General features: G+C 36.2%; 1 protein-coding gene across 14 annotated transcripts in view; it reads left to right on the forward strand.

Moving 5' to 3' along the window:
• LOC128013719 (A-kinase anchor protein 13) overlaps positions 1 to 19,500 on the forward strand; it is an 87,015-nt gene extending 67,515 nt beyond the window's left edge. For 4 of the 14 annotated variants that reach the window (XM_052596873.1, XM_052596883.1, XM_052596884.1 and 1 more), the window contains 21 exons: positions 33 to 195; positions 2,638 to 2,705; positions 2,951 to 3,017; positions 3,110 to 3,260; positions 3,465 to 3,574; positions 4,412 to 4,558; positions 4,690 to 4,937; positions 5,050 to 5,175; positions 5,323 to 5,440; positions 5,533 to 5,784; positions 7,143 to 7,219; positions 8,250 to 8,431; positions 8,805 to 8,905; positions 9,362 to 9,544; positions 10,887 to 11,033; positions 11,153 to 11,223; positions 11,805 to 11,849; positions 12,745 to 12,795; positions 13,140 to 13,613; positions 16,372 to 16,684; positions 18,079 to 19,500. In XM_052596873.1, coding sequence (XP_052452833.1) covers positions 33 to 195; positions 2,638 to 2,705; positions 2,951 to 3,017; positions 3,110 to 3,260; positions 3,465 to 3,574; positions 4,412 to 4,558; positions 4,690 to 4,937; positions 5,050 to 5,175; positions 5,323 to 5,440; positions 5,533 to 5,784; positions 7,143 to 7,219; positions 8,250 to 8,431; positions 8,805 to 8,905; positions 9,362 to 9,544; positions 10,887 to 11,033; positions 11,153 to 11,223; positions 11,805 to 11,849; positions 12,745 to 12,795; positions 13,140 to 13,613; positions 16,372 to 16,684; positions 18,079 to 18,137 — 3,153 coding nt within the window. In that variant the 3' untranslated portion in view covers positions 18,138 to 19,500. The remainder of the gene's footprint in view (positions 1 to 32; positions 196 to 2,637; positions 2,706 to 2,950; positions 3,018 to 3,109; positions 3,261 to 3,464; positions 3,575 to 4,411; positions 4,559 to 4,689; positions 4,938 to 5,049; positions 5,176 to 5,322; positions 5,441 to 5,532; positions 5,785 to 7,142; positions 7,220 to 8,249; positions 8,432 to 8,804; positions 8,906 to 9,361; positions 9,545 to 10,886; positions 11,034 to 11,152; positions 11,224 to 11,804; positions 11,850 to 12,744; positions 12,796 to 13,139; positions 13,614 to 16,371; positions 16,685 to 18,078) is intronic. The other 10 variants (XM_052596886.1, XM_052596874.1, XM_052596887.1 and 7 more) reach the window with 8 other exon arrangements.
• Positions 19,501 to 19,596: the final 96 nt, after the last annotated feature.

Below are 19,596 nucleotides of genomic sequence, written 5' to 3' on the forward strand. Positions count from 1 at the left end.
CACTCATTCACCTTTTGGCCTGTATTTTGCAGGAGAAGGAGAAGGACAAGAATAAGGAGCGTGAGCGAGATGCCAAAGACAAGGAGAAGAGAGCCTCAAACGGGCATCTCTTCACTGCGGTCATGGCAGTACCCACAATCCCCTGCCAGCAGTGCAACAAATCCATCAACTCTAGAGATGCCTTTCTCTGCACCAGTAAGAGATACAGCTCTCTATTCTACACTCTATAATCTTCTCTACTATTCTGCGCTCTATTTTCAACCTTACTGTGCTTTCTACAAAGACTTTCAATTCTACATTCTCATTTATTTTATTTTATAACCGTCTTTTACTATTCAATACTGTATTTCTGTTCTCTTCTATTTCATATTCTGGATTCTTCTATTTTTGTTTACTGTTCTATACTTTTTGTTCTATAACCTTTTGTAAACATACGTCCTTCTCCTCTCTACTTTTCCCTTCTAATCAACTCTTATAATACACTGTACACTCTACTCTTATATTCTATAATCTTTATACTGGTCTATACTCTACTCTCTATTCTATACTCTATACTACTCTATACTATCTACTGTTTTGCTGTATACTTTTTTGTATTGCTATACTCAAAATTCTGTGCTCTTCCATTCTGTTCTTTGTTCTGCTCAGTCAGTACACTATTCAACATCTACTATATACATTCTTTATTAATCTATATTTCAGAGTTTCCCAGAGTTATGGGAATATCTTTTCTATCTGTGTTGGAGGAAAAAATTCAATTGAAAGGAAACAATAATAAATTAAATTGCATGCTAGAACAATAATACTATAAATTTACGATATGGCTAAAATGACAAAAAAACTCCTTATATAAAACTCCTGTAAAATTAGGTAAGGGCATGCAATTTATGATAAAAATGCATACGATACATCTGCTTAAATAAAAATGTATTTGGATCACATCAGTTCAGTGTGCAAAAACAAAACAAAAAAAAGGTAAAATACTGAACTGTTGTATTCTGTTGCTTCTTTTGTTGTGCCATTGGCTCATGTCTTTTTTGGCACTTCCTCCTTTACTGTTATTTGCAGAGCAGTCATGCATGGAGTTAAACTTACCACCGTGAAAGTGTTTTTTTTTTTTTTTTTGCAGAAGTTTGATTCGCAAGAGATTCACACAGGAAGTTGGTTAAATAAATTTGATTCTATAGAGAAAATTCCCGCAGATTGTCTCTAGAAATAAAAAAGCTATTTTAATGAGCTAGTCAGCGACTGCTTCTAAGATGTAGGTACTTAATTGTGATTTAAAGCTGCGCATGAGATTTCTGGAGAGACACGGTTGGCCACGATACGTCTGGAGAATTGGGTGAATATGTGTCTCAGAGTGAGCAGTATTTTAAAGGAAGGAACAGGAGTAATCTTGGCTATCTGCCCAGACAGGCCTTACACAGTGTTGCATCACTCTATGGCTCCACCCGCACACAGCTGGGGAGGCTCAGCGCTGCACCGAGGCCAGTCCGTGTGCTGGGACATCCTGTCAGCGCACCGCTACCACCATTGCTCTCTCTGTTTATTGTTCTCAGAGGATGTGCTGGCAGACTCATTACCGTTTCCTCTCGTTTCCCAAAAGTGACTGATGCGCGAGACACTTTTAGACAGTTTGATCAGATATCTGAAAGTCTTGTCTGATAGCTTTGTTGTGGTTGTTGTTATTATTAAACAATTTAATACTCCGCTATTAAATGCTAAAAACTTTTTTTTGCTGAACCCAGCTTTTTGAGTGATAGTGGATGTTGCTTTTCTTGTAAAAAAAAGTCGCTTTCCGTGACTGTGTGGGATTTGCTGGAGAAGTTCTGTGGGAGTGGGGAAAGTTGTGAACTCGTGGGGGAAATTATCACAGTCTCTACGCCTTCAAACATGTAGATTGTTGAAGGTCTAGCAGGCCTTGATACCATCATGCACACCATCTGAGATTGTGTGGTTTTGTTTTTAAAAGCTTGCAAATCTCTTTTGGGTGTGTCTAACTGTAATGCAGTTTTGTGGTCATGAGGTGCAAAGTAAACTGCCAGAGAAAAGCCAAAGCACCATCTGTGCAGGTATGTTTGGACTGAGGATTAGCAGTAATGTTAGGATTTTTGCATATTGCATTATATGCGTAATATCAAACTGGTTGTACATTTGGCGTAACCAATCACTTGTGTCATATGTTTATATAATGTGTTTGCATTTTAATTTCAATCAACTCTTCTTTTTTTATATATTTAATTTCTGAAATGCACAATTTGCATTAGCTTGTTTTCATTGAAAGAATGAGTGTAAACACCGATTTAGCGCATATACTTGAAATCTTTAAACAATGAAGACTAGTAATGACTCAACTGAAGTGTTTGTGGTTAAATTTGTGGTAAACATCAGCAGAGGTGGAGTTACGCAGGAAAAGGCTAATCTCACTCTCTCCTACACAAGCAGAAGCAGGAAATGGCACAGTGTTTGGTACAGTGTTTCTTCCAGATGCCTGTTCTGTTTGCTGCCGACTTTTCTAGTTTCAGGCTTATTCTGTCTGCTTTTGGATATGATCGAGTGGAATATAACACTAAATTGATGGATCAATGTCTTTCATTCAGTACTGACTGTACGGTTTGTGTGTGTGTTTGTTTTCAGGTTGCAATGCACAGGTACACAAAGGCTGCAGAGAGAGTCTTCCTGTTTGTGCCAAGGTCAAAATGAAGGTATTCCATTCCTATCTTGGTTCTCATATGACATAAGTCTTAAACGGTGCAACTTTTGCATGTTTGATATGTTTCTTCGCTAATTATTGTCAGTTGAATGACCTAAACTGTAGAAATAACACGAGTAATGGGGAAGTTTACCACAAATGTAAGATTCTGTCATTATTTACATTAAAAGTGGATATCTTTTAATATCATAATATGGATCTATGCAGATTAAAGACTCTTCAAAATATTTCTTTCAGCAGCAAAAACAGCAGCAGACCGTTCCAGATTCTGCTTCAACGCCTGGTGTCACGCTTAGAAGTAAAAGTAAAGTCCTTATATAATTGTGCATTTTTCCATGTTTTATGCATTTCTGCTTCATTTAAAATATGACCATGTTACCTTGTTAATATGTTTAGCCCTGCCTGCACGGGATCGTCCGTGGTCTGCGATCTCCATTCCTGATGATCAACCCGCCCCTCTCGCCCCTCCTCGGAAAAGCCCCAGCAGTGTCATGTCTTTCAACAGTAACCCGCTGTCCAAGAGCATGTCCATTAATAACATTGCAGGGTCAGTGCCAATGCTAGCTGATAACATACAGATGTTTTTAGATCTAAAATTGTAATAGCTTTAAAAATCACAGTTTTGCAGATTTCTTCATTGTTTTTCTTCATTGTGGCCTTGATATTTAGATTTTGAGCTCACTATATTATAAATCAGTAGGGCATTAAAACATGGAGTATACAATATATCTTCTGCTCTTTGCACATTCAGACCAATGGAAGACACTCCTCTAAAGAATCTGAAGTTTCTGTCCCAATCGACTGACTCTCTTCACAAGACCTGTAAAGTCAGTGAGTCCACAGAATCTCTTACTGATGAGGGTAAGTCTCTTCATTTCATACTTGAATCATTACCAATACAATATACACCTGTCTTGAGTCCAATCAAGTTATGGAGTTTTTTTATTAATTATTTACATAATTAGTGGTTATTTGTAATAATTAAATCATTTACAATTGCAAATATATCATTGTTATCTGGATTTATCTAGAATATATATATATATATATATATATATATATATATATATATATATATATATATATATATATATAATCTTTTTTTTTTTTTTGGATTACTTATTAATGGATTTTTCATTAAAAAAAAAAAAAAATATATATATATATATTTTTTTTTTTTTTTTTTTTTTTTTTTTATGAAAAATCCATTAATAAGTAATCCCCCAAAAAAATCTTATATATATAATTTATTTTTTTTTGGATTTATTTATTAATGGATTTTTTCCTGCAAGGATTAAATTAGACAAAGGTGAGAGTGAATAAATGTTTAACATTTTAGAAAAGATTTAGATGTCAAATAAATGGTGTTCTACGATATACGAATACTACGATTTCCTAAAAATATTATTATTATTATATGGCATTTACCATTACACAAATTACAGTTTCAATAAAATAGAAAAAATTAATATAAAAAAAAGCTATTTTCAATTACAGTACACATTGTTATTGTTTTTAATTTATTTATTAAATAAATACAGCCTTGGTAAGCATAATCATCATCTTTCAAAAACATTAAAGCCCTTAACATTGGTAATGTAGCTGATCTTTATGAATGAATGACATTCACTTTATATAAACCGAAACAAATGTATAAAGTCTAGACAACAGCATCGTTCTAATCGTTCTGTATGGCAGGTACAGAGATGATGGACAGTCAGTTGATGGGAGAGTTTGAAGCTGATGTCAAAGATCTGGAAGCAGATTCATGGAGTTTTACGGTGGACAAGAAATTCCTGAAACCACTTAAAAAGGATGTGATCAAGAGGCAAGATGTCATCTATGGTAAGACCCTCCCAAGAAGCTTCTTCTTTCACTTTCAAACTTTGTGAGAAGAAGTATTGAAACTGTTGAATGAGTTCACTGACACACTTGTAAGGTCATATGATAAAGTTCCTGCCTCCTCTCATTATTAGAACTCATCCAGACAGAAATGCACCATGTGAGGACCTTGAAGATCATGGCTGATGTTTACAGTAAAGGGCTACTTAGAGAGGTTCAACTGGAGGCCCAGACTGTAGAGAAGATGTTCCCCATGTTAGATGACGTTCTGGACTTGCACACACAGTTCTTCTCACAGCTTCTCGAAAGGAAGAAAGAGTCAGGCAGCCATGAAGAGGGTGGCTTTGTTATCCGAAGGATTGGTGATGTGCTGGTCTCTCAGGTAAGTTGTAGTTGTCAAACTTGTGATTGAACATTGAGAAGTGTGCCTCTAAATCTATGGAACATTTTGTATAAGTAACGTATCATTTTTTCCACCATTTATTTCTCCCTAGTTCTCAGGTTCCAGTGCCGAAAGAATGAAGAAGGTCTATGGGAAGTTCTGCAGCAGACACAATGAAGCTGTGAACTTCTACAAGGAGCTTCACACCAAAGACAAACGTTTTCAAGCCTTCATTAAGGTAGCCATCTCATTATTTTGCTTTCACAAATTTCTCATAGTATGTTAGTTTATAAAATTAACCTGGAACTTTAATTCTTATCCTCCTTTTGATTCCTGCTCAAGCCTGAAAATGGAACTGTGTTTCACATCTGTTTCTGTTTTCCAGAAAAAGATGAGCAGCCCAGTTGTCCGACGGCTAAGCATTCCTGAGTGTATATTGTTAGTCACACAACGAATAACAAAGTATCCTGTCTTACTACAGAGAATACTGCAGCACACGAATGGTACGATTAGTTACTATACTAGTCAGGCTATTTTAATACCGTTGACCTCATCTGTAGTGCTCCAGGTAATATTCTGAAGTATTTCATGACAGAAAATGAAGAAGACCATGCAGATGTAACCCAGGGTCTGAAGTTGGTGAAGGAAGTGATTGCTGCCGTGGACAATAAAGTGAATGAGCATGAGAAGAAAAAGAAGCTAAAGGAAGTGTACAGCAGGACAGACAGCAAGTCTATTATGAGGATGAAAAGCGGGCAGATGTTTGCCAGAGAGGATCTGTTACGTGGGCAGAAGTTAATTCACGATGGGCAACTGCAGCTCAAGAATTCTGCGGGCAGACTAAAGGGTGAGAACCAATGCAACCGGTTCATTGGTGAATGAATATATCAGCAGATAAAAAGATAAAACATTTCTCAGAACCCCTAGCAACCGCATAGAAAAACCACCACAACACCCTAGCAACTGCATTACATCAACAGCATAATAAAACCCACTCAGAAAACCTTAGCATGTCAACCACATGCAACACCCTAGCAACAAAGTAACAGTGTGAAAAACACTTTAACAGGACACCTTATAGCAACACCCTGGCAACCGCAATAAACAATGATGTGTAAAAGACACTCAGAACACTTTAACAGCCTTATAGCAACCACATAGCAACACTCAGACAATAACACAATCAACAATTAAATGTAAAAGACACTCAGAACTCAATAAACTTATAGCAACCACATAGCAACACCCTGGCAACCACATGACAACAATCACATGTAAAAGACACTCACTATGACTTAACAACTTTATAGCAATGTCACATTAACAGTCAGGCAACCACATAACAACAATTTAATGTAAAAGACACTCAGAACTTATTAACAGCCTTATAGCAACTGCATAAAATCACCCCGGCAACCACATAAAAACAAATACATGTAAAAGACACTCAGAATACAATAGCAACCACATAGCAATACCTTGGCAACCACTTAACAACAACATGTGAAAAAGACTCTCAGAATACCTTAACCTTATAGCAACTGCATAGCAACACCCTAGCATCCATCCAAATAACAAGAAATAACTGTAAAAGACCCTCAGAACACATTCCCAACCGCATAGCAACACCCTTACGAACATATAAAAACAATGTGTAAAAGACACTCTGAACCCCTTAACAACCTTATAGCAACTATAACACCCTGGACACAATAACAAGAAGCAACCACTCACAACACCTTGAAACCCACATATCAACAGCAACATCCCGAGTAGCAAAACTACTCAGAACACCTTAGCAACCACATAGCAAAGTCCTAGTACTCACTGACCACACATTAGCAACCACATAACAGCAACATGCTAAAATCATTTAGAGCACCTTAACCACATAACAACACCCTAGCAACCACCCACAACACTTTAACACCAACAGAGCACAATCAACAAGCCGAAGAAAATAGCATCTGCAGAACAGCTCCATGGAAACCATCCACATTTTGAAATTGTGGTGTGACTTTTGCCTCTCACATTTAATTCAGAAAATGTAATAAGCTAGTTTCACATTTCAAAATACAGTGCATCGATAAACAGCCTTGACATTTCGCTGACAAAACTAAGTCATGTCTATCACCATAGCAACTCACACCCACACTAACACAAACAGGGCCTGTTTTTAAATCTATTTGATGTGTTCTTCTCCAGATGTCCAGGCTTTGCTGCTGAGGGACGTGATTGTGTTCCTTCAGGAGAAAGACCAGAAATATATTTTCGCATCCTTGGTATGTTTATTATGTTTATCATTAAACCTCTGCCTGTGACTCCCTAAACAGTGTTCATCAATACTGTTTACATTACCTTTTCTTGTTTGGATGCTGGAATCCAGTATTGTGTAATGTCTCTGGAGCTTTATCAGCACTGGTTTTCATAGGAACATTGGCATTTTAAAGGGGTCATGTGATGTTGCTAAAAAGAACATTTTGTGTATTTGATGTAATGCAATTTGTTCATGCCATGTAAAAAAGACATAATTTCCCACAAACTGTACATTGACTCGCCTCTATGCCCTGCCTTTCTGAAACGCATCGATTTTTACAAGGCTCATTGGTCTGGTCTGAAAAGCAAGGTCTGCTCTGATTGGCCAGCCATCCAGTGCATTGTGATTGGCTGAATGCCTCAAGTGTGTGTCAGAAATGTTACGCCCCGCACCGTATTAAGGATGCCATTTCCTGCCATGACCTTTTTATGCATCTTTTTACGCATTGTGTTCCATCGCGACACGTAAACCTAAAACCATGTCTACATTTGTGATTGGAGAAATGATAATCAACAAGCGCTACTCTACACTGCTCAAAACTTGCGCTTGAATCAACAGTGGCAAATCCTTTCAATATGTAAACGTACTTACAGTCTGAGAGTCAGAACAGCTGACATTGTAGTCTGCTCTCCCAGGATCAGGAAACAGTCCTCCATAAAATGCATTGCACACATCTGAATATTTGGGCCAGACTGTTCTGTAACAGTGTTGTAAATACAACTTATCCACTGATTTCTAGTTGTGTCCTCTTTTGGAAGGCCAAACAAAGTAGTTTCGCATTCACAACAAAACACTGCGTCACACACGGTGGGCTGAGTGAGCGAGGTCAGCTTCAGAACATCTTTATGCACCAAGAGCTTGTAACAATCCAAAGAGAAAGGCAAAATTGAAATCGCATCATATGACTCCTTTAAGTTATTTGGAGCTTTCTAATTGTGTAACCTTGGCCCATTTATTTTCTAGTCCCATCTCATCTTCTTGTTCTCCACTCTCAGGACCAGCGCTCCACTGTCATCTCCCTGCAGAAACTCATTGTGAGGGAAGTAGCCAATGAGGAGAAAGGATTGTTCCTGATAACAGCAGGCATTGAGAAGCCTGAGATGGTAGAAGTATACACCAGCTCCAAGGAGGAGAGGAACACATGGATGCAGCTCATTCAGGAGGCCATGCAGTCAATGTGAGACTCGAATCGGTTTCTCATTTTATATACAGGAAGAACGTATGCACAATATATCGATCAATAAAAAAAAATTTTAGGCCAATATTGAATATTTAATTATACATTACATTTTTTTTAATTTTTAGATTTAGATTAACTTTTCCATCATTTTATGCTCACTTAAATGTAATTCTTAAAAACAAAAAATAACACTGTAAATTGTAATCTTTAGTTAATTTTTAAATCCATCTACATTACTTTTTCTGTGTTTTATTTTTAATTTATCTTGATAAAATAGTACAAATAATGATTAATAATAATTAAGCTTAACATAATTGACAATAGGTACTTTAAACATCACAATTTGTGAGCTAGTAGTCTTTCTTTACAGACTCTCGATTTCCTCCAGGGAGGGTGATGATGATGAAGGTGTGCCTAGTGAAAACGAAGAGGACAGAAGACTTCAAGAAATCAAAGTCAAGGAGTTGAGAGGTACTGGATTCCATTTTTTCATTTTTGTGTGTTTGTGTAGATATGGTTTGTTTGGGTTAAGAGGAAAAAGTAAAGGTCTTTGCACAATGAGTGTGAAATTCTTGTCACATCTGTGGCAAGCATTTTGATTGGAAAGGATGACAACACAGTATCACTAGTCTACATTTTGTCACTTTATATTTGAAACTTTTATAAATAATTTAATCTATAGATAATTATTTATATATATATATATAAGATAAGATAATTATATATATATATATATATATATATATATATATATATTAAATATTTATACTAGTATACAAGTACATATGAGTACAGTCTGTTTAAAATGATTTTTAAACACTCTAGTGACTAAAAATGACTGAAAACTCATGAAAATTAGATGTAGAAGATGCTAAGATGCAGTGAATCTTACGCTTCTCATCATGAAATAAACATCTGTCTTTACAGATCAGCTGCATAAGAGGGATGAGCAGATATTGACTTTACTGGAGGAGAAAGTGAAGTTGTTCAGGGACATGTGTGACTGTGGCTTACCAGACGAGACCATCCTTCGCAACCGAATGCTCTTCAGGGCCACACCCGATGACATCACCAAAGGAGAGCCAATCATGAAAGAGGCTCTGAAGGAAGGTGAGATGACCAGTACAGTTATATAATGCTTATTATATAAAGTCGGGAAAAACACCGTAGGCGTCTTACAAACATATGTCAGCTAGTAAACTTGATACATTTTAGAATATGTTTTTATGAACATTGCAATCTTAGAGGGCTGAGATTTAGAGCATAATTTAGTTTTATAATGACTCTATGAAGTGGAGGGTGTTAGCTACATGTTGCATCAGATTATAGTGCAGCTTGTGCGTATGGTCCCTGGCCAGTTACACAACCTTGCTTAACCAGAATCACATTAAATATGTGAGTCAGACAGACTCAGAAAGACCTCAACACTGGCTGTGCTTGTAGCAGCTACTACTTAAATGAAAATAATAAAACGCAATAAGTGTTTTCAAATATTAATTATTTATTATTTAAACCTCAATTTATTTTTGCTGTTATGATACAAGTAAGCAATGTAATGATACTAATTGGTCAAAATTTAAGTAAAAATCTAAGAATTTTCATTATGCTTAGACTTTTTCGTATGAAAATAACACAAATGCAATAAATGGTGAAAAAAAAAAAAGATTTTTGATTTGTAGCTATTTGTTGACATTTAAATTATTTTTGACATTAAAATACAGGTGGACGCTGAACATTTTTATTTTTATTTGATATTCATTTAATTTTTTCATAATTTGCCTTAGTCGTGTGTTTATTAGTGACGTTGAATTAATGAAAGCAGTTAAATCTCCTGTTTATTCGGCAACCGCTATAGGCATTTCCTGGGTTTCTTATGTGAGGCATATTTGTTGTTTCATCATAATCATCTCAACGTAATATTGATTAATCGCGCAGCCCTAATGTGCTTTAACAAAAACTACAAACAATTTCTTTAAAACTCCTCCAAAACCATTGGAAGTGACAAAACAACAATTAAAATGAAGTAAGTGATATTCCCGAACAGCATTTTAGAGTGTACTTAGAGAAAAAAAAAAAAAAAACTTGAAAGTGCTGAGAAGATGCTTATGCTTTGAATGTGGGAGTGATAGATAGTGCCTGTCACAGTTCATACAGCAAGTAGGAGTATTCATTAGAGGAACGTGGACATGGGCAGAATCGATACGTAAAGCTGATCTGAATCCACAGGGCAGGAACAGATAATGGATTGCTTTAATGCTGCAGGTCAAGAATGGGAAAGAGTATTGATTACTGTCTCCTCTTAACCTTTTGTGAGCTGTTGGTGTGTTTGTTTTTTATTTATTTTTTGATTGTTCCATTTTGGGAGAATCTAACTAATTATAAATCTACTATTTAGTGTTTATCTGCATTAAACACTTTATTCCATGTTGAATTTGTGTGTGTTTGTGTGTAGTTGAGACATTGCAGGTTCTGGTAAATGACAGTCTAGGAGCAGCGGTGCAGGATGGCGTATGTGCGGCGGGGCCCGTGACTTTGCCACGACGGGCGGAAACCTTCGGAGGCTTTGATAGTCACCAGATGAACATCTCAAAGAGTAAAGGTGGGCGCGTTTTCCACGTGTGTGTGAATGTGTGAGTGTGCGTGAGAGCATTTTGTGATGCGACTCGTGTGCGTGGGTGTTTGTTCCAGGTGAGTCTGATTGTGTTTGATCTCCTGCAGATGGAGACAGAGAGGAGACGGAAGACTCGGCAGAGCTCCGCAGGACTGAGTCAGACAGCGTTCTAAAGAAGGTATAACCCGGTCAAGACAGGCAGCTTTCAGAAATTGTGTTTATCAGAAAGATCATGTAGCATGTCATCATATATAGATAAAGTTAGTTGAAATTAGTGCAAAAGTACAATTTAAATCTGTACATTCTGAAAAATAAGAAGTGTTGTGATGTTAAATGACATTACATATGCATTTTTATAAGTACATTATTAAAAAAAGCTTTTGTTCACTCTTATTTCAAGTGCTGTTCTAAGATGTGTTCCCATTACCATCTGATTCATTACTCAATAGTGCATCACCATATGCTCAAAGCATTAAGTGCTGAGCATCAGAGTGTATGTCCGCTCTAGCACTCGTTACCTGAAGTGAACTATAAGTTTGCACACACGCTCATCGCAGAACATGACTGTATAGTAACTTGATAATGAGGACACATTAAAACTGTCCTCAGAGCAATGCGACCTGTCATCACAGCTGCTTACTTCCGGCAGGTCCTGCAGTACCCTGTCTAAGGATCGCACATGGATTGCTAATTATTGATTTGTGTACAGTAGCCTCTTACCCAGTGCACTGAGCATGTGACTTCCTCTCTCTCCCACAGGCCAGCAACGCCAATCCCCTGCTACTCCTCAAGAGGAACAACGAGGTAAGATTTTCTGTTCAGAAACAGTTCAGGACAGCCTTGAAGATCAGGTCAAAGGTGAATTGGTTTCAGTACCATGACCAGACAACCTAGCCGTATATATACTTTGACAAGATTCTTTCCCAAGCTTGTGGTTTTCTGATTAATGCATGCAACATGAGTTTGTGTTAGGGTTGCATTATTTTCTGATCCTACCTAAATCAGTAATAATAATAAATACTATTTCTTGCCAGAAGATTTATTTATATTTTATATAGAGAGAGAGAGAGAAAGAGAGATTTTTTTATTATTATATATAATACAAATTATATAATATAATAAACTATACAGTATAATAACCTGTAAACATATATTTTATGATATAAAAATATAAAATGATATATGTAATGCATAATATATAATAAAAATAGTATATATAATTATGCATCAAAAATGTGTGTATATATATATATATATATATATATATATATATATAGAGAGAGAGAGAGAGAGAGAGAGAGAGAGAGATAAATATATACAGTATATACAGTATAAAATATATACAGTATTAATATATAGTGTGTGTGTGTATATATATATATATTACACACACACTTAAATAAATGCACATATGAAAATATAATACATTTAAATATAGTTGTATAGTGTATATTATATTAATAAAAACAAAGAGAACAACTGCTCTAGAATTATATGAATGTTTAAGATTAGCAATATAAAATTACAAATCTACTTATATACTAGTATAAAAATTCATAATTATATATATAATTATGTATAGATGAAATTATTTATAAAAGTTTCAAATATAAAGTGACAAAATGTAGACTAGTGATCTGCATCTCAGCTTGTAGAGATGTGGCGATTTCATTTTCTGAATCCTCTGATCCTCCCACAGCAGGTTCTTCAGAGCGTCGCTCAGCTCCATGACCTGCTGAACACGTTACAGGTGAGTCATTCTCTTTTTGCCTTATTCGTCGCTCACTGGTGTTCAGACCAGCAGCTTTCATCTGCAGCACGACAGAAGAAAAAGAAATTTCCAAATGCAGGGATTTATTTTGCAGGCTTGTAATCAAGCAGAGTGCATTATGATGTATTCAGATACACTCTGATAGATTTGTACTACTATTAAGTGGGTGATTGTTGGCCTTTCCCGGGACAGGTGCTCTGTGGCCACCAGATGGGCCTGTTTCACCTGAATTTTGGTTTTGCACATTTGCAGTTTAGCAGCTTTACTTTTTTCCTGTTTGCATCATCAATTAAAACCACTTTCTTTGCTCACCTTCAACACAGGCTGTTGTCATCCAGCAAGACACATTCATCGAGGACCAACGGCATGCCCTCAGCGAACGCCCCCTTCCCTCTTCACGCCACCCATCCGTCTCATCCCTTAACTCCATCTCTTCCTCCTCTTCATCACGGCCCAGCTCACTTATTGAGCAGGAGAAACAGCGGAGCCTGGAGAAGCAGCGGCAAGAAGTGGCCAGCCTTCAAAAGCAGCAGGCCGCCCACGCCGAGGAGAGGAGGCGCAGGGAAAAAGAGTGGGAAGTGCGGGAACGGGAACTGGCCCAGAGGGAATCGCAGCTGCAGACCCAAGAGGACGAAACACAGAGAAGATGGAAGGAGCTGGAAGAGGACAAGCAAGACCTGCAGAGTAAAAAAGAAGAGTATCAGAGAGACCTGGCGCGGCTCAGAGACAGCCAGAAGAGACTAGAGAGAGAACGAGAGCAAGTTCAGAGAGAGGCAGAGCAGATCAGACAAATGGAGGTGAGGCTCAAGGTCAAGATCGTTCACCAAAAATATTCTTTATTCAGCCTCATGTTGTTTCAAACCTGAGTGACTTCATTTTTTAAAGAACATCCTGGCCACTCTTTTTGATTATAATGAAAGTAAATTAGGACTGGAGCTCCATATGACTCGTGTGCTACACTACTGTTCAAAAGTATGTCAAATTCGGGAAAATTATTCTCACTAAGAATGCATTTGATCAAACCTAGAACAAAAATAGTAATATTGTGAATTTTTATCTCAATTTAAAAACTCTTTCCAGTCTTCAGTATCACATGATCCTTCAAAAATCATTCATGATTTGATTCTCATGAAACATTTTTTATTATTATCAATTCAACGGTCAATTTATTATCAATCAAGCTTAATTTTATTTATGGAAACCATGATTTTTTTTAAAGGTTATTTGATTAAATGGCATCTAGTATGCCCCTTTTTACAAGTCTGTGAAGTTTCAGCCCAAAATACCACACAGATCTTTTATTATAACATCTGGAAAATTTTATTTTTGGATCATGTCTTAAAACAAAAGAAAAAAATATATATATTTAGGTGTGTAGCACTTTAAATGCAAATGAGCTGCATATTCCCGCCATCTCCTATACATCTCCGCTTTGCATACCTACAGAAATAAATAGTCAGTAGAAGCTACATGACCAGTGTTGCCAAGTCCTTGGGCGGATTTTGTTGTGAAAACCTGGCAACCCTGAAGTGTTCAGCCATACATAAGGGAAACCAAATAGCTAATAGCTATTTATATATATATATACGTTTTTTTTTTTTTGAGGACTCCCCTCATCCCCTGAGGTAACAACAACTATATTGAAGGGGTTTTATATACAGCAGTCAACAGGCGACCTTATAAAACATAATAAATCCTTTTATTAGTTTGTGGATTTGCTTGAGCTAGAAAGAGCTACTGAACATAAATAAAATGTGCAAAGGAAAAAATACCCTTAGAATAGGGTGACCAGATGAGATTGGCTTAAATTTGTATTCAAAGATCAACCGTCTGTCATTACTCTTTAGTCTGCCACAAGAAACAACAACATTAAAATCATGAACTCAAATGTCATTGTAAAAAAAATAAAAATAAATAAAATAATGACTGTTGTAACAGTGCGTAAATCAGACCTTTCTGTAAAGCTAACGCTAATGAGCTTAAACGTATTTTTTGTACACAGTGCTGCGAACTGTCTGTCACTCCTGACCTGCATGTATATCATTCAGGCTTGGTGGGGTGTCAGCCAGCGACTCCGTGATGTTTTAGTACTCAGAGTGTGAAGCCAGGAGAGCATGTTGTGTTTTTCACTGTATTTGAATTATTGCCGAACTGAGTGTGCGCGTTTCACAAACTTTCTCTGGTCACGTTGAGTTGTAAGCACGTTCTGGGCGCACAGAGAGGTGGCGGTACGCTCAAGAGATTTATTTGGAAGTGGCGGTACTGAGTACCAGTGCGTACCGGCCCACTTTAAGCACTGGATACAGGCAGGTGATGTTTTTGTTTTCAGGCTTGGAGCTGAACTGTGCAGGACTGCGGCTCTCTAGGACCGAACTTGCCTACCCCTGCACTTAACTATAACACTTTGATAATGTACGCACACAAATGCGGTTAAAATGCCAAGCACTATAACGACATGACATTCACAAAGCAGTGAGGGGATTGCTTATGAGACACTGTTGATGTTACAGCTGCGGAAACTATGGCAATACAGGACTGTCAGTCAGCCCTTGTGGGCGGGGCCTAAGCATTGTGATGTCATACTGTTTAGAGAATCAAAAGGCTGGCCTAGTTGAGACTAGGAGTCTCAGGATTGTTGTGTTCACACACTGCCAACACACATTTATGTCCAAAGATCATGTAAAAGTGAATTTTGCATATTAGGTGCCCTTTAACAGAAAGTTCTGAAGAACAGCGTTTATATATATATATATATATATATATATATATATATATATATATATATATATATATATATATATATATATATATATATATAAACCCTCCAAACTTTTTAATGGTAGTGTATATTCCAAGTCTTCTGAATAGATTTTCTGCGAGGAACAAACTTAAATTTGAGTCATTATTCACTGAAAATCCCCCCTATAGGTTACTTTAGTCTGTTCATGAAAGAAAGCGATATCTGATGCATAACTGAATCATTCCTGAGTCAGAAGACTTCGAAGCTTCAAAGCTTCGGTCCTCATTCATTAAATGGAAAAGAGTGACTCACACCATCTTATAATTTGTCCTTTTATGTTCCATGAAATAAAGTCACAAGGGTTTGGAATGAGGGTGAAGATTGAATCTTTCTTTCATCAGCGTTTTCTATATAATGTGAATGGAAATATGTTGAAGATTCATATGTATGTCATTATTCTGTGATGGTACAATACTCTCGCACTATGTGATGTTGATAAGTTGAGAGAATCCCTAATCTTTTCCATTCCACCCCAAAACTGTTCTGTAATTATGTGAAAACAAAAGCCCTGCACATTAAGTTTGCATAATTATATCCATTTTGTTTTTAACATATGATCTTCATCCTTAATATAGTTCCTTTTTCCTGAAACCTTGAAATGATTCGAAACTTAATAGCACTCGCAGTTACAACTATGAGGTTGTGTTTTTCAGTTTGCTTTTTGATGCCATGTCTAAACAATTTTTAAGGTTCCCAGAAACAATTGTAAGAGAATGCTTGCACATTTATTTTAATTTCTCCATCATCATCTGCAGGAGTTAAGGAAGAACCGGACCCCTTCCAGCATGTCTGAGGACTCTTCAAAGTTCCAGAGCACGGATTCATTGGAGCCCGACCCCTCAGAGGTGGAACTCTCCTCGTCTCCGTCTGCCAGAGACTTCCTGTCCCGCATGGACTCCAAACGCAAAGGGAAGAACCTCAATCCATTCTCCTCCAATTCAAGCCAGAAGGGCCAGAACAGCGAGGCGCAGAGCCAGATCCCCAGCCGCCTGCTACAGCTGGCCAAATCCAAGGAGAAGAAGGACAAGAAGAAGAAGAAGGGAAAGGGGCAGCAGAGCCAGGCTGCAGGTAGAGTGTAGATCATCATCACATCACGTGAAATTCATGTTACTCTATTAAAGGCTTGATTTCAATAAACGGTTACTTTCCCTGGTCCCAAAACTGCTTTTATGGTGATTTAATGCCACAGGGGTGATGAGAAATATTAAAGAAACTGATTATTTAGTGCTCTGTAATACTTGATTTGTACTAGTCAGTTTTTTCATGTTATTACCACTAAACCGTAATGTTTGTTCGTTTTTTTTTTTTTCCCAGGCACCTATTTATTTTCTCTAAAACAGTCATAGTTGCATTTCTCTCTGTGTATTTTATTTGTTTTTTAATTACTATTATTTATAGAATTTTTTGTATAATTATTTATTTGTTTTTATTGTCTCGTTTTCTTTTAATTTTACTTTTATTTGTAATTTTAATTTTACTTAGATGCATTTTTTTGTATTAAGGTTTATTTCATTTTATAGATTTCTATAGATTTCTAGATATATTTGTATGAAGATTTCTTTTTTTATTAATATCCTTATTTTTTTCTACAATTGTTTTTTTTTATATATATATATAGTTATTTTGTTTCTTTTGTATGAAGATTCTCCATAAATGTATTTTTTATGGTCATTATTTGTTTGATTTCTTTCATATTTTCATATTTATTTAGTTTTACACAAATTTAAATTTTTTATGAAGTTCGATTGATCCATCCACCCATCCATCCTTTTTAATGATTTATTTAATTTTATAAAGATTTCATTTTTTCTATGGAGATTATTTTATGTGATTAATGTAGATTTTTATAGATTACGGTTGATTGCTTGCATTGATTGATCTTCTTTTTTTTTACATAGATATTTAATTGTATAGATTTCTATAGATGTTTATATTGTTGCATGAAGATTTCTTTTTATTTAAATGATCCTTATTTTATTTTATATAAATAAAAAAAAATGTATGAAGGTTATTTATTTATGTTATTGTTTGTATGGAGATTATTTTATGTAATTTATGTAGATTTCCTTTTTTTGTGATCATTGTTTTAGTTTATCTATCCAATATTTTTTATTTATAGATATAATTGTACATATATTTTATTGTATAATCCAGTACAGATATGGCATTTCTCAATTACTACAATAATTTATTTCAGAAATGTTCATCAGTCATGCAGTATAATTCTTAAACCATAATTTGTCTAATAACCGGCAGGCTATACATTTTTCCATACATATGTTTTACAGTGCGCTCAAATTCTGACAGATAAAAGAAACTCCCACCCTACACTGTTATTATACCACTAAATATTGTTTTTCACTTCATTATGTAAGGTCAATGTGTTGTAAATGCCATTTCATGGTGTTAGTGTGATTACTTTGAATAGCTCAAAAGTAAAATGAGTTTTTCTCTTTTCACAGATTCTCCGAGCACTGTGGTTCCAGGCTCTACCCCGGACGGAGAGATCTTTTTCTGCTGATTCGGCCCCCTCTTCATCTTCCACTATCCCACAATCCCTCCAGGCAGGGCTGCTGGTCTCTGGTCATGGACTTATAAACCAGAGTAAGAAGCACATACCTGTGGTCTCGATGGGCGTCAGGCCTGGACAGGAAGTTTATAGGGATTGTTTCCTGATTTTCAGCGGCCAGCATACTGCAGTGCCTTCCATCCCCTCACATACACCTATGAATCCGAGCAGGGACCTGGAGCACGAGTTTGGGTCAGATAAACCCACCGCAGGCACTTTCTCACACACAGACTTCCTGTGAAAAACAAAAAGATATATAACAGCAAGTGGCATCACGCTGAGAGACAGCCACATTCAGTTTCTGAAGGACATCTGACTAATGAAGATACTAATAATCGAAGTGAGTGGAGTCAAATTGCAGTTTGCAATGCAGTGACTAAGTATCTATATGTTTCCATCCTTTTCTTTCAACCCCGTCATGTTACAATGTGCCTAGTTAATAATGGACCAGGCTTGTTTTTAAATACAGTCACAAGGTTTTATTTCTTTTAAAAAGGTCACAAAATCATTTTTATGAATAGAAGGGATGCTTTGGAAAACAATTTAGTGAGCATGAAAGAAATGGAAGCGCAAAAGAGTGTAACAAATATTCTCTTTTATTTATTTATTGTTTTTGTTAACCACATTTCCATCCCTAAATGACTGAAAATTCATGTTTCACTTAAGAAAAAAAAAAAGTTTTATTGTGACTCTAAAGGCTTCACAAAACTTTTGCGTTTTTTTTTTCCTTAGCACTTTATAAGCACACGTTGAGTGGGAAAAAACAGCTGGCTTTAAATTGAGACAATCGATCAGCTCCACTTAACTGGCAAACTGTCTCCTATGTGCGTGCAAGGTTTTATTTGATAATCTTTTACAGTACCATATGAATGTTATGTAAATTTGTTAAACCAAACAGAAAGCTAGCTTTCATATTAAGCTACCAAAAGAGCGGGTGCAGTATTGCTGCAGTATTTTCTTTTCTTTCTTTTTTTAAGATTATTAAACACAATTTGAACGAGATGAGGGATTCAGTTTTATGTAGGTTAACAAATTCAAGTTTTATAAGCCACAAAGTATCTACGCTCAAGCCAGAAATGTTGATTTAAAGTAAAAGTATGATGATTGTGTTGGTGTATTAAACGCTTGGTTTGTACACTCAAAAAAACTAGATTTTAGCCAATCAAAGCCCTCGCCTGCTGGCCAGGCTTACCGTTCGTTGAACATGAGGAAATATTTTAAGAAAGGGGAAATTGCGCAGAAAAAAAAAAAGTGTTAATTTAAGCTTTATGCTCTGGTTTTATTTTTCTGCCATTAAACTTCTACCTAACACGCCTCTCTAATGCTTTAGAGTGATGAATGTCTCGTGATTCATTTATTGATCAGTTCACTCTGACCTCTTGGGATTTAAGATATTCATTACGAGAGATTT

This window comes from Carassius gibelio, chromosome B25 (assembly GCF_023724105.1).
Source record: "Carassius gibelio isolate Cgi1373 ecotype wild population from Czech Republic chromosome B25, carGib1.2-hapl.c, whole genome shotgun sequence".
Taxonomy (NCBI): domain Eukaryota; kingdom Metazoa; phylum Chordata; class Actinopteri; order Cypriniformes; family Cyprinidae; genus Carassius; species Carassius gibelio.